The 14,128-nt window shown below is 39.2% G+C and overlaps 1 protein-coding gene across 7 annotated transcripts in view; it reads left to right on the top strand.

Annotated features, from left to right (window-relative positions):
- Positions 1-5,978: 5,978 nt before the first annotated feature.
- kazna (kazrin, periplakin interacting protein a) overlaps positions 5,979-14,128 on the top strand; it is a 166,151-nt gene continuing 158,001 nt past the window's right edge. For 4 of the 7 annotated variants that reach the window (XM_020088887.2, XM_020088889.2, XM_020088895.2 and 1 more), the window contains exon 1: positions 6,222-6,438. In XM_020088887.2, the coding sequence (XP_019944446.1) occupies positions 6,363-6,438 (76 nt within the window). In that variant the 5' untranslated portion in view covers positions 6,222-6,362. Of the gene's footprint in view, positions 6,439-14,128 lie in introns of all 7 variants that reach the window. The other 3 variants (XR_011243122.1, XM_020088888.2, XM_020088886.2) reach the window with 1 other exon arrangement.

Raw genomic sequence — 14,128 nt, 5'->3', positions numbered from 1 at the left:
GTAAAGGGATCCAGATAAATCAGTCTGTTGAATAATTATGTAATGGAGCAGTTAGATGTTAATATTGATCTTGTTATTTTTTAACATCTTTATTGAGAAATGAGAACAGGGTATAAATAATTGTAAAAAAAAAACAACAGTACAAACTCAATTTAAAAATCAGAGGCAATAATTATGTACAACCTTAATAAATATAGACAAGTGCATATAGTACTTTCATCTGAACATCACACAAGATATTTCCAGCTGCTGCAGCATCTTTTTCTAACCAACACATGACACAGTTGCTTAAGCTCTGAGTCAGTTATTGGTGTGATTGTGTTCACATGTTTTAAAATATTTTGTTTTTCTTGAATCAGCTGTTGATTTCTCTTCATGTCTTTGCATTGCGTTAACTTTGCAACTTGGAGAAATCCCAACTGTTAATTGGTTAACAGCCAAGATCCAATTCATCTCTCGTCTCGTTGACAGTTACAGCAAAAAGCAATGAGCTTCTGCCATTCAATCACGTCTTATCTTGGAAAATACATTTTAAGAAGATTGAAAACTGTTGTGAGCAAAATGTATGTCCACTTAATTTAACAGAAATTAATCATTGTGCATTTAAGCAGCTCAACTCTTGTTCAACTCAAACCAAGAGTTCACAAAGAAAAGTAATTTGCAGAGACTTGGTTTTGAAGGGTGACAGTCATTAAGCAGAATTATCTCTGGGTGAAGGAGTAACTGGAAAAGAGCTGGTGGAAAAGAAAAGTAAAACTTCACAGTGGAAGCAGGGAAGGAGATTGTTAGTAGAAAATAAAGAGGCATTCAATTTGCTTAATTAAATGAAAAAGTTGCAAGAATTAGACACAGTGTGACTGAACTCAGCTTCTGTCTGGAAAGTACTAACCACTGAACTGCTGCGATGCTCAGAGAAACTGATCATTTAGCAAGCCCTAAATCCAATCTATCAATTTGAACATCAAATCACAAGCTGCTAAAGAATAAAAAAAAAAGTAAAACATGTTTATTAGATGCACCAGTGAGCAAGTTAATAGAGATATATGTACATTACATTTACATTCAAAAAAGCACTCAAGTATAAAACATGTTCATGTGAACAAATAGTTAATTTAAAAGTAACCGTACATAGATGAGTGACAGTGTTTTGTGCAATCATGAGCTAAAAATATGCCTGGGCTGTAAATCCTGTACAATCTGACATTTTGACTGAAATACTTTTGATCCAGATGGACAGAAAAACATTTAAGCATTATGGAAATACTTTGAGAACTTTGCTAAGTGTTGTTGGACTACCCTCTGGTTGTGGAGGCACAAACTTGAAAATTGAAAGTTAAAAGCGCTTGAGAATAAAACCAACATCAAGCTAACGTATGGCCTTTTAACCATAGCTTACCATATGATAAGTTAGCTACAACTAATTGGCCTTTCATGGCCTATACATGGTTTGTATAGTTTTAAAGAGGTCATGTGAAAAAACAGACATAAGGATCAAAGCATGGCATATAAAAGCATAATCCTGCATACATAAGATACATTTGTGAGATGCTGACTCTGATACAAACATGAAAACACAGCTAAGAGCTAAATTTGGACACTGTCACTGTGGTAATTAAAAGATGTACTAGTCCAAATGAGGTCTTTTTCAAAGAAATGATGCAATGTTTGTTTAGAAAATACACATCCTCACCTTTTTCCTTAAAAGAGAAATCATTTTATTTATTGGCATAGAGTACAGAATTCTGGTTATCCAAACTTAGCAGCAAGACTGAGGACTGGGAAGTCGCTAGTTTATAGCCTAATGCCGATTTATTTAAACATTACATAATTTATCTTATTTGTTTAACATTTAAATATTAAAAATGGAAACTACGGAAAACAGAACTGTAATATAGTCACAGTCACTTTGTGCTGTTTTCTAAAGAGGTATTCTGCTGAAATATTGTGTGAATGATAAACTGTCTCCTAAAAATGAATGGTGGATGTTGTTGTGAACATGTGGTGTTGCTGCAATGTATTGTGAGACATAGACTGCGATTTACGATACTGCCAGTGGGTGCTCTGGACAGCTGAATAACGCGAAGTCCCTCCATTTGAGCCAATCTAGCACCAACCATGAAGTTTGATATCAAATCAATTTAGCCCAGACTGCGTACTGGCACATGTGGGTGCTTGGCATTCATGTGGGTGCTTAAGAGCCTGGAGCACCCACGGAATTGGCAACAACAAACCTGTAGAATGTGTCAAACAGACTTTGTCGACACTGTGAAACCGACATCGAAGATCCGTGTAGATTAATGTAAGCGGCCATGTGTGAAACCTTTGTGGCATCTTTCACATGCTTTTGCATAAACAGAGCTCCACCACTTAAAAAGAGTGGGCCGTAGCACTGAGAAGTCAAAAACCTGGAGGATGCCTTCAAGTTTTGTGCTTGAATGGAAGCACTCATACAGTACGGCATAGAAATTATTTTTATTTCTGATAAGACGAGTGGATGGCAGGAGCTTTGACACACCACTTCACTCCCATTTAAATCTAACATGGCTGTTGACTTTCATTTTGCAAAACTACAAAATTAATCTGCACCCACAGAGCGGGAACAGCTACTCAGGTCCAAGTGTTGGCCTGTGTCAGCCCTCAGTCAAACAGACACAAAGTCATCTCTGCCTGGTTTGATTGGTCATTAACAAACAGTGCAGTGGACATGGATTTAATTTGAATTTTTGCAGCTATGCGGAATCTTTTATTTGATGCAGACGAATAAAATAAGGGTCGAGGGAAAATGATTTTATGAGTCTACAGTGTTAGGAGTAAGCTTTGGAAACAGTAGCTGTGCCGCACATCAGTCTGTGACATTGACATATCACTGTAATTGCCTCAATCCCTTGTGTTATGGCTTTAGCCAACAATGTAATTAAATGCAGATTCACAGGATTCAGCAGCACCATGTGAAGCGAGCTCGTTCGGTCTGCTGTTATTATGTGAAGGCTTGTGAGATTGTTCTCCCTCTGGTGAAGCTTATGCTGTATTTTAACTACTCACAGGCTTTTGTGATAAATTTACACAAGTGGATTTTCTGAAGTTCTATTTTCTCTCCTTCTTATATTGTTTTGTGTAAAGAACTGAGGGAAATTGAATTGAACTGAGGGAAACCAAAGGCTGTCAGACTAACGTATCGATCAGACTTTATATATACAACACTTTGATTGCAAATAAAAAAAACACCAAGTGCTTCACATAACCACCCCCAACACACACACACACACACACACACACACACACACACACACACACACACACACACACACACACACACACACACACACACACACACATTCAAAGCAAGGGGTTAATGAAGACTAAGAAAAAAAATAGATAAATAAACTGATGGAACTGACAGGAACTGATGAAATGCTATCTCTCTTATCTTCAGGAATAACACACGTGCCCACAGGCAACTGGACCTGCCTGCACCCCACAAACACAACCCACCCCTTATCCAAGAGGCCTCGCTGCCTCAACCAACACCAGTCAGCTAGAACCAAAGAGGCCCCCCCCCCCACACAAGAGACAAAATGCTCCCAAGAAACACACATGCACACCTACATAACTCATGAAGATACCAGTGAGGAAACACTAAAATTCAAACAGTAAAGTAAAAAATTCATATAAAGTGGCCAAAATAGAAATAAATAGAAAGATGTGTAACATAATACAAAAGAATAGAGGTATTACAATAAGTATAATCAATAAATAAAAGAAATAAAAGAAAATAATAAAGTAAGTTAATTTACAAAGATAGACTAAATAATAAAACTGGCTAGAATATAAATACATTGACAAATAAGTAAATTAAATTAAATTGAAAACCAGATAAAAAAGGTAGGACTTGAGTTTGCCTTTTAAAATATCAACATTATTCGTTGCAGGTGAATATAAAAGTGATTTAAGTCCTTCCAGTGATTATGAATACAATGACAGTTTTCTGAAAATAAGGGATAAACACTCGGCACATGGCTGATGATGAGTAGTTAGGTGTAGTGCCAGTTTCCCTGTAGCGACATATACCACAGCCCTGAGGTGCAGGATCTCCCAGAGCTCACCAGCTCAGCAGCAACTTCAAACTGCATGGCTGCATTTGTATGCTCAACACGGTGTAGGATCTTAGCCCAGGGCCATGTTGTATTCTCAGAGGAAGTTATGATGAGAAGTGAGGACACATGATCCGAGATGATCCAAAACAAATAACACGCCCATCCCAGAAGTCTGTGGAGAAACATTTGATGGCCTTCTTGTTCATTTCATCATCCTCACAGAAAGTTTGATAAACATTGTCAATACTCAACTGAAACCAGCAACATAACACATTTTGCTCCTGGGTGAGTTGGAGGTGTTCTGTCGTCGTGGAGCTTGAATGATGTATTGTGTCGTCTGGAGATGAGGATTAAATTTGCATCTGCAGGTGAACAGTGCATGAGATGGTGACAGGCGGCTGTCAGAGAACACAGATTAGAGGCTCACCTCTGGAGCTGCCTGTTCAGGCTCAAGTGACAGCAGTGATGTAGTTAGAAGCTAAATCATGTCACTGTGTATAATGAACCCTTTATTTAAATGAATATTAATTCATATTTCTTCTTTTGTGTGTTCTATTTCGGTGGGTGTCAGAAAACGTTTCTGCACTGAAAATCAGACTCCTCGTGTCTCAATAGAAGTCATTTAGTCAAATCAAATTCAAATATTTAAACATTGCAGGCTTGGAGATCTCCTAACACGGATAATTTGCTGCCTCTGACAACTGAGTTCAAAGAGAAGAGGAACCCGTCTCTTGCAATCTTGAAGATAACCAAACCCCCTCCGAGCAGCAGCGCTGGGTGGAAAGAATAATAACAACAGGATATAGGGATAAAGTATTTTGTACAATCCGCTTCTTCCCTCTCTGCGTGCTCGTCATGTGGAAGCAGAAAAGACATGGTAATGAGGACATTAATAAAGGATGTGAATTCATTTTTAATGATCCACTGTCCCCTTTAGTTTGAAACAGATTTTTGTGTCCGCCGTTGTTCACAGTCCCTGTTTTGCTTTGACAGGGACTCGTGAATTTGTTTTTTTCCCCAATGCACAAGCAAAGTGCTGCATTAAACCTGCATACACCTGACTGTGTGTGCGAGTGAGAGATAGAGAGATGCAGGATCAATCGACTGTCTATTTTTGGAAAATAATAAATCTCTCATGTCGGAGAATGAGGAGGGGGAGTATGAAAGATAGAAACAACTTTATTATTCTGGAGGACATTTAGTTCAGCATTAAATACATGCAGTAGATAACAGGGAATGAAGTAGTGATCACCAGTGGTGATAACCAAATAACATTTAATTGCACAGAAAGAAAGGTATTTAACAAAATGCATCTTTCCCTGCAGCTGGTCAAGAAAGTCGTGATTAGTTGCATCTATTGATGATCATCAGTGTACCTGTATGTTCTGTATCTTTTATTTAGGGAACTGTGAGCCATGTTTATTTGGTCTCCATGATTTCCAGGCTTCCATCTAATACGGATGACAGGGGATGAACAGACCTTGGGCCCCAGGAGGGAATGCTGGTGTTTTCCTGCAACACAATCTTTCAATTGCAACCTGATAGACATGTTATCACACTTATCTTATTGTGTCAATTTCACAACATTTATGTCTGTCACCTCAGCAGAGAGGAGACTTTGTGTTAAAAAGAGGCAGCACGAATAGAAAAGGGGAAATCATAGCCCACAAATACAAGCAGCAGCAGCAGCAGCAGCAGCAGCTATGTATTATTGTTAGAAGTGGCTACAGACATTCACACATGCACACACAGTCAGCTCTATTCTGACTTTTGTCAGGGGAGAGTCTGTCTTCTCTCTGCAGCTTCTTCTTCTTCTCATCGCTCTCTCCCTCCCTCACTCTATCTCTCCCTCTCTCTCTCTCTCTTGCTTTGTTCATTCTGTGTTTGCTGTGCTCTCTGTCTGAAGCAGCGCCACACTGGAGCACTAATGAGCAGGCGGAGAGAGCAACCCAGCGCAGATCTCCCATCAGCTGAGGAGCAGCAGCAACCCTGACGGCATCTGAGGCAACAACGCAGAGGACTGATCTGCAGTCAGGGGGGGAGGCAGCATCCGAGAAGCAAATGACAGCCCCGGGAGAGGCGTAAGAGAGAGAGGTCGTGAGGTGGCTTCAAAAGGCAATTTAGCAGCCAGTTGAGAGAGAGAGAGAGTGAGAGGAGAGGATTGCTCCGGCACAACAGCCCGACCTTCTCCACACTCGGAGGCTGACCCTCAGTGCACTCTCTGCTGCTGAAGACGAAGGACCTTTCCCCCCACGGAGGAGCTCAGCCATGGAGGAGATGCTCACCTGCAGCCGGAGCCCTTTCTCCCAGGTGTTCGGGCGCCAGGGTCAGCTCATGCAAGCCAGTGAGTGTTGACATCCACAGAAAGCCTGCGAAATATCAGAGCAGACAAAGTTTTGTTTACAGTGTTTAATTCTGGTTGAGTTTAACTTGATGCATGCAGTGTTTGAGTAACGGACGCACACGCTGTTATTTTGTTTTTAAAGCTCAACACAAATGCAGAGACTAGACAATGATTAAAAATGGCACAGAAAATTTGAGCTGTCATGTAAAATCAAGGCTGTTGAGAATGTTTGTCCCAATTTTACTTAAAAGCTGTATATATGTATTTCCTTCTTAAAGCTGGTGCTTATTATCATTAGAATCCAAATATCCAAGAATGGTCAAAAGATATTTTTATATTTTAGAAACATAACTAAATAATGATAATTTGAAGCAACATTTGAGCTATTCCTCATTTAATCAATCATTTGTAATATAACACAGTAAAACAGAGTGATGTCTTAATGTCGATAGAATGTGATGATCCTTTTATGCAGGAAACAGATGCCTGATGTGGAAATGTGTGTGTGTGTGTGTGTGTGTGTGTGTGTGTGTGTGTGTGTGAGCAAACGTCAATTAGGGAAAATTCTTTGATCTCTGTTCGGCTGAACATGCCACAGGTCTTAAAAGAAGTAAAAAAAATAGACGTCAGCAGAGTAACATTTACAGATATTGCAGTAATTGTACATAACAGCTTGAATGATGTAAACAGTAAATGCCTTTGTGACGTGGATAGTGTTTGATTTTTCTTGTGATGTATATGTTCCCGTGCTTGAATATCAAAATGGAGTGCACATTGATTCACTAATTCACATTAAGTTTAACAGGATTTCATCTTGGCAAATACGTCTGAGGCTGGTGAGTGAAAAATAGATGAGGTTTGCTCACAATTGTTCTTTATGGAAATTATCATTGAACATTTGAAGAGATGGATCCCCACAGCGTCCATTTAAACTCTGCGAATGAGTACATATATTGTCTATTATTTGTATATGACTGTTTGTATTATGTTTTATTTGTATATGTGGTAGGTTCAGTGTGAATAGTTTGAGCTTTGAGTCTCAGTGACTGCTTCTTTTTTCAAATCTCATAGCGTGACAGAACCTGCCTGAGGTGGTCAGTTCCAAGGTGTCACATAACTCCTAAAACAGAAAATGGGACAGTTTGGTCACGGCTGACCTCCTCTCAGTATTGGGGTCAGCCATCACAAAAAAAATTGAGAGGAGAAAGATTTATTTTTTTCATTTTTCATTTTGAAAGTTAAATTTCTGAGAATAAAGTCACCTCCTCTGGTCACATCCAGTTAGAGGAGCGGCTGACGATGAGCTGCAATCTTCAGTTTGCATCAATGCGGCCACCTCTTTCAGCACGATCTCTTCATAGTGTAATAGAGAAGGAATTTAATTTAAGTTTGATTTAATTAAAATAAAGTTTGATAGTATTAGTAGTTGGATGTATTCTTAAGAATTGGTCTTTGCTCTTTAACTTTCAAGTTTTTTCTCAACATTTCAGGTTAATTCTCAATACGTACAATGAAAAACAATTAAAAAGACATTTAAAAAAATCTCTCCTCTTCTTATTGTTTTTAACGCCTGGCCTGAATAATCCTCCGTACTGACCTGATGTGAAACATAGTCAGTTGTGAGTTCTCAGCTTGTCTGCAGTTTGAGATGATTGTATATAAACGCTTGTATCTGCTGGGCGAGCTCATCCACTGTTTCATGGAAATGGATTTGGATTGTGTGTTTTTTTCTCTCTCTTCACTTCTGCTGCCGTATAAAAAAGGACCTTGAGTTTTCTTCTTTTTTTTTTTTACAGTGAACTGAACTTCACCTTGTCTCCTTTTACTTTCTCATTCATCAATAAAAATGGTTTCCTGCTGTAGGAAAGCAATGGCTTTTGTTTCGGGCCTTAATTCTAGACAATGGAAACGTTAGATTTCTCTAAATTACATTTTATGTAACTAGAACTTGCCACTGCTAGTTTAGTTTAGTTTGTATGTTGTAGTCATTCATTGTAATCAGAAATCAAACAAGATATATTCATAGAATCAGATAATATTGCTTGATTTGAACAACTGAAGTTATTATTAATAGCTATGGGAGAACAAAGCAGGCAAAGTGTAACGCCAGGAAGCAAAGCATTCTTTCTTTGTGCAATGTGCCTCTGCACTATACTGACAAGCTGTTCACACTGAATGTTCAGTCTTTGTCCCACACTTATTTCACATAAGGCCAAGGGGTGTTCTGCTCCTTCCCAGTTTAAAACAACTCAGTGTCAAACGGAGATGCTCATTTACAGCGACTCCCCTCTGACGTCTGCTTATCAGTCACGGCATAGGTGAGAAACGCTGGGTCCATTAGACCGAAGTGCCACACTCTGGTTGTGAAAATGACATTATCATTGCATGTGCTGTGGTGAATTACTGTCAGTCGTGCTCTCCCCCAAGTTATCTATGCTCTTTGAAGCTTGTGCTGCATGTCTGCGATTTCCAATGTGCAGGAGAGGGAAGTGAAGGGGGAGATAGAGGGAGGGGGGCAAGAAAGTGAGCAAGCTGCAAATTGTGTGAGTAAGGGGTGGCTGTTTTTCTCTATTTTTAGCAACAACCTTATATACCGTTATGCGGCTGTTGGAAGAGTAATCCACAGTAATGCTGGCTCGCAAATATCTGAGCAGTAATTATAAGGGGATTTTTGTTATCTTTGGCTGTCACCCATTGGATCAGAAGTCCCTCAGCTATATGCAAAGGCCTGAAATGCAGAGAGAAAATCCATTACACGAGTATTGCACGTGTCCAAAGACTTGAATATTAACATCCCTCTGATGGTACCCTGACAGAATAAACAGATTTTTTTTTTTTTCCCATGAAGCACATTCACGTGGCAGTGCCAGGTGCACAATCCTGCTACAATGCTGCCGTTCCCCCACTGGTGGTGTGATCTGTTCTGTGTTCAGTGATGAGATGTGTTGACATTCCTCAGGAGCTTTGACAAGGCAGCGTGATGATGTCTTAAGTTTTCTGGCTTCTCAATAGTTAATGTATTCGGGGAAAGTTTATATCTTATGTCCAGGACTTTTCAAGGTTAGTGCATTCTGGGTAGAGCACAATTTCTAACGACCTTCCCTTGTGTGTATTTGTGCTATCATATAATGCATTTTGAATGTGTACCTGTTTTGACATGTTTTCACCTCTGTCTGTGTTTGTTGATTGGTTTTCGGCGAAACTTAGTGGAAGGACGGGACACAGGAAAGAAACCAATTTGCGTGTCCAGCGTGGATCTAGTCAATATTTTTAAATCTGTTTTGCAGGAATTCATTAGTTTTGCGAGAAAGGGAGTTTTTCAATATTTTTAAGATTAAAATCCAGATCCAGCAGATTTGATGTTGTTTGAAAAGGGGACTGTTGTTGCTTTGGTGGAGTATTGTTCTGCACTGAGCAAAACTCTAGTTGGTTCCTGTAATAGAATTAAAAATCTGGTTCCACTTGTAGATAAATACCCAGCGCAGCAATGTCTGTTTAAAAAGCCAATGAGCAAGAGTTTACCGTTCAATCACAGAACAGTACCTGAATCATACCTGTAGGGTGTTACTGTATGTTATGATTCGTTTGACAGTCTTAAAACTCAAACCTTCTAATTCTGTTTATCAAAAGCTTCCTGTCCGACTCTGTCTATTGGCCCAAGTTCTAGATATCAGAACCAACATATAAAATTATTTATATACAAGGCTAATTATGTAAATTTGCTGCATATTTCTTTATTTTTCATTGACCTGGATTTTGAGATATACTGATGTAAATCACTTTTCTTTTGTCAAACACACAATTCTGTTGTGTTATTGCTGCTTATGGAGCATTATGTTAACCCATTCTAAGAAAGGAACAAGTGAAAATGAGAGTTAAATTGTCTTTTAGATACTAAATACATATTAATGTCTTAGATAAGCTGAATTTCATTACAGATCTGGACAGGATGAGATAGCCTTGCAGTTGTGAAGAACTGATTGATGAGTTTGATGATTATTTAATGGTATTTTTATTAAAGCTGTATTTTAAATAAAACTTCAGTGCAGGTTTCAGAGACAATATAATATCTGAAGGAGAGTATGTCAAAGTTGGAGAGTCTTAACCATCACTTTACCCTTGAATATCCTCCAATACTGCAATAAACCGTCGGTAAGTCCCTGCGCAGGAGAGGTGAACGTGATTTGAAATTTTAATATGCGACCACTGCAGGTGTAGAACACATTTCTGTCGTCTTTGAGGAGCTCAATTCTGCTCCTTCTTCCAATTATGTTGTGGTTCCTGCACAGTCACAGATTCCTCACACCTCCTCCTTACCCGGTGGGTTTTCCTGCGTTAGGAGATTAGCTTCATGCTCTCAGTGTTGCTAATCGTGTAGAAGGAGTCACGTTGCAGGAGAGGATGCAACGCAGTCTCACGGAAAGAGGCTTGCAGGTGTTGTCAGTGTGTGCACTCAGTAAGGTAATGATGGTTCTCCAAGTGCTGAGTCATGGATTTGGGGTTTTTGTCCGTATTCTTTTTTGATTTATTGCATTTTGCTCCAGAGCTGGGCAATAAAACAACATCACCAATTATTGCAATATGATACCCGTCAATGGCAATAATAAGGAAGTCCACTATATGTTGAGTGTGCAGGTGTAACACATAATTGATCGACCTCAGATTTGTAAAATGTTCTCTGCTCATAAATAAGAGTCTAAAACCACAACCTTCACTCAGTAGCGTTAAACTAAAAGAGAAATAATAAAGTGACATATCGTGGTATAGTTATCAAAAATAATGTGACCTAGTTGAGTAATAAAAGCCATGGGAGATACTTCTTCAGTCGTATCTCACGTCGCAGTCACTGAGGGAAAAATGTTTCACCACACACTGACAAAAAATAACTTATTAAATAAGTAATGACATAGACCACAATCGTGACTCCTGATTAAAGTAAAAAAACATGCTGTGAAGTACTTTGGGTACACATTGCTGCATACTTTCACGTTGCTGGTGTAATTTTAGGGTTTTTGGGGGTGATATGTGTTAGTGGTTTTTAGATCTATGTGCATGTTGTAGAGTATTGTGGCCGTGCAGGAGAGTGACCGCCAGTTGTCCCCTGTTGTGATCATGAGCACTCATCTTAATAACAATAAGCACATTCATGCCAGTGTATCTTACCTATTTGCAGATGACCTTAAAGGATTTGATGTTACTGAAGAATATTAAAACTTACTCACTTCGATATTATATTCAGTATTATGTATCTTCTATTAATATTTAATGTCTGCAAAGATTGTGTGTTAACATCATACCAAGTTGCACAGTCTACAAAGAGAATAAATAATGTTGCATTCCTCTGAGGACTGTACTTTCCTTGCGCTCAACAAACTCGAGGCAAGTTTGCGAGGATGTGATGTTTTCACTGTGTCTTCTCTGCAGTAATATTTAGCCTTACTGCAGCATAACTCAGATAATATTCCTGAGACGGTAATTTCAGTAGGCTTCAGTGCTGGAGCCCATTTTCATCTCAGTGGATCTCCGGTGTGAGTCGAGTTTAACAGAAACATAGCTGAATAACAACGCCTGTCTCACTGGAAAAGAAAGATTATAATTACATAACATGCCCTGACGGACTTGGTGTCTAGACCTGTTATTGACAGGTCATTGCAGGTCATCCGTCTGCATCCATGGGGCCTACACTTCCTCATGTGAGCGAGACTGTGATCCATGAAGTTAAGTCCCGTGGGCATCAGAATCACATGTGCAATATAAAGCCTGTTTTCACCCATGCAGCCACTCATGCAAAAGACCTATGAACTGGGCAAATAAGTTATTTTTTGGAATTGTGTGAATGTAGATGATGGGCCCCTGAAACTAAGTTCAAACATCTCCTCACTTGGTGTCAAGTTGATTTGGGATTTTATTTTTTTACAGCATACATCCTGCTTCCAAGTTTATTATTCCAAACTCCACACAGAGGAAAACTGCTGTCAAGGCAGTCATTTCAGTTTAAGCGGCAGACCACGAGACACCTGGCGCACTCTGAAAAATTTACAATACCTCCTTACACACTCCCCACTCCTGTGCTTAGAGGTGGACATCTCCAGCTTCCATTAACCTTCAGATGAATGAGTGTGCTGTCAGAGGAGCCTGATTGAAAACATAATTTGAGGTCAGCAAGCTCTGTCTATGCGTCCCCCTCGCCTCATCCTCCGTACTTATCCTCTCCTCTATCCTCTACAGATGCACCTCAACTTTGTGTGTTAGCACCTCCTGTCACGAACAGAGGTCACTTTGAATACAGATTTCAGGCCTTTAAAATTGTGGCATTTTTCCCGTGTTGCTCTTCTCAGGGTGCAGAACTAACAAGAGATTTAGGAGCCATAACTCAGGTTAAAAAAACACTTGAGTGCTGATTTTATCCACAGTGTATTGACGAAATAAAAATGATATCTAACGGAGTAAAGATGTGGCACTGCAGAGGGTGTAGAAAGTCGGTGCTATAGTAAAGACGTAACATTCCCTCAAGGACACTTCACCAGATGGTATCTGAGCTTCGGAGCTTCACACATATGTCATAATTCATGCAAGATTACTTTCTGCCCTCTCAATACCGTCTACTGCAATGTGCACATGCATTCTAAACAGCAAATCAGTCGGCACCATATTCACTGCATCTGGAGCGGTTTGAATCTGGGAGCTTTTGATGAATGCTTAGTTTTTGTCAACATTTCTTCTGATTTGAGGTCAATCTCTGATGGTACAACTGTAAAGTTATACATATATTTTCTCATATTCATTAAATAAAGGTCACAAAAAAGTTTTTTCTATCAAGTTTTGACTTGCTACCTGTCGTGTCACATTATTATTCCCGACTGGTAAATATGTTAAAGAAATACAGCATTGTGTTGTGCTTTGAATAAACTAGAAAGTTCTTATTATAAGGGATTTGGAACCACAACAACAAGCACAATGTGTTTGTTATGTGTTTCCTATTTGTTTTATGTATAACAACAGCTATATGTTTCTGTAGACAGATTATCCTTATTTGTTTGAAATCAAAAGGCATTTGTTCTTAGTCTTGTTAGTTCCAGAGCACCACACATTGCCTACATTAGGCTGTGTGTACCTCAACTGTATTGGAGGGAGGCTCCAGTCTCAGAGGAGATCTAAAAAAGGACTATATTTTCATATTGTTAAAAAAACCCAGTTCATAGCGATGCTGAGAGAAAGTAAATTTAAAAGTGAAACTTATCTGCTTCATTTCACCATTGTTTCCAAGTCCCGTTGTTTCTGCCGCCTGAAAAGGATGAACCATAGACTGTAAAGATATGATGTCATCACCTCCTCCCCTTATCCATCGATGAAGCTCAAATATACTGAAATATACACCATCATGCATTTGGTGCCACTGTCCCCACCGTAGTGATATAGGACGGAGCCGCGATGGAAAGGTCTCGTCCATACACACGCACGACCAATCACAAGTCAGTCTCAGCTGTCGATCATTTCTACATTTTTATAGCATCAAATATCTAATAAAAAATGAGCACAGGAACAAACCTCATAAATAACAGTAACCATCTTTTAGAAACATTGCCTTGATGTAAGTACTTCGATTATTTAGTTTTTTCCAGGTCTTTTCCACTAACATGGAAGAGGTGGGTTTAAAGAACTTTATTCAAACAGCCATCAGAGACGCTTC

This window comes from Paralichthys olivaceus, chromosome 6 (genome assembly GCF_024713975.1).
Source record: "Paralichthys olivaceus isolate ysfri-2021 chromosome 6, ASM2471397v2, whole genome shotgun sequence".
NCBI classification, from domain to species: domain Eukaryota; kingdom Metazoa; phylum Chordata; class Actinopteri; order Pleuronectiformes; family Paralichthyidae; genus Paralichthys; species Paralichthys olivaceus.
Note: the sequence above shows the minus strand (reverse complement) of the source record. Positions and strands in the feature narration are given on the sequence as shown.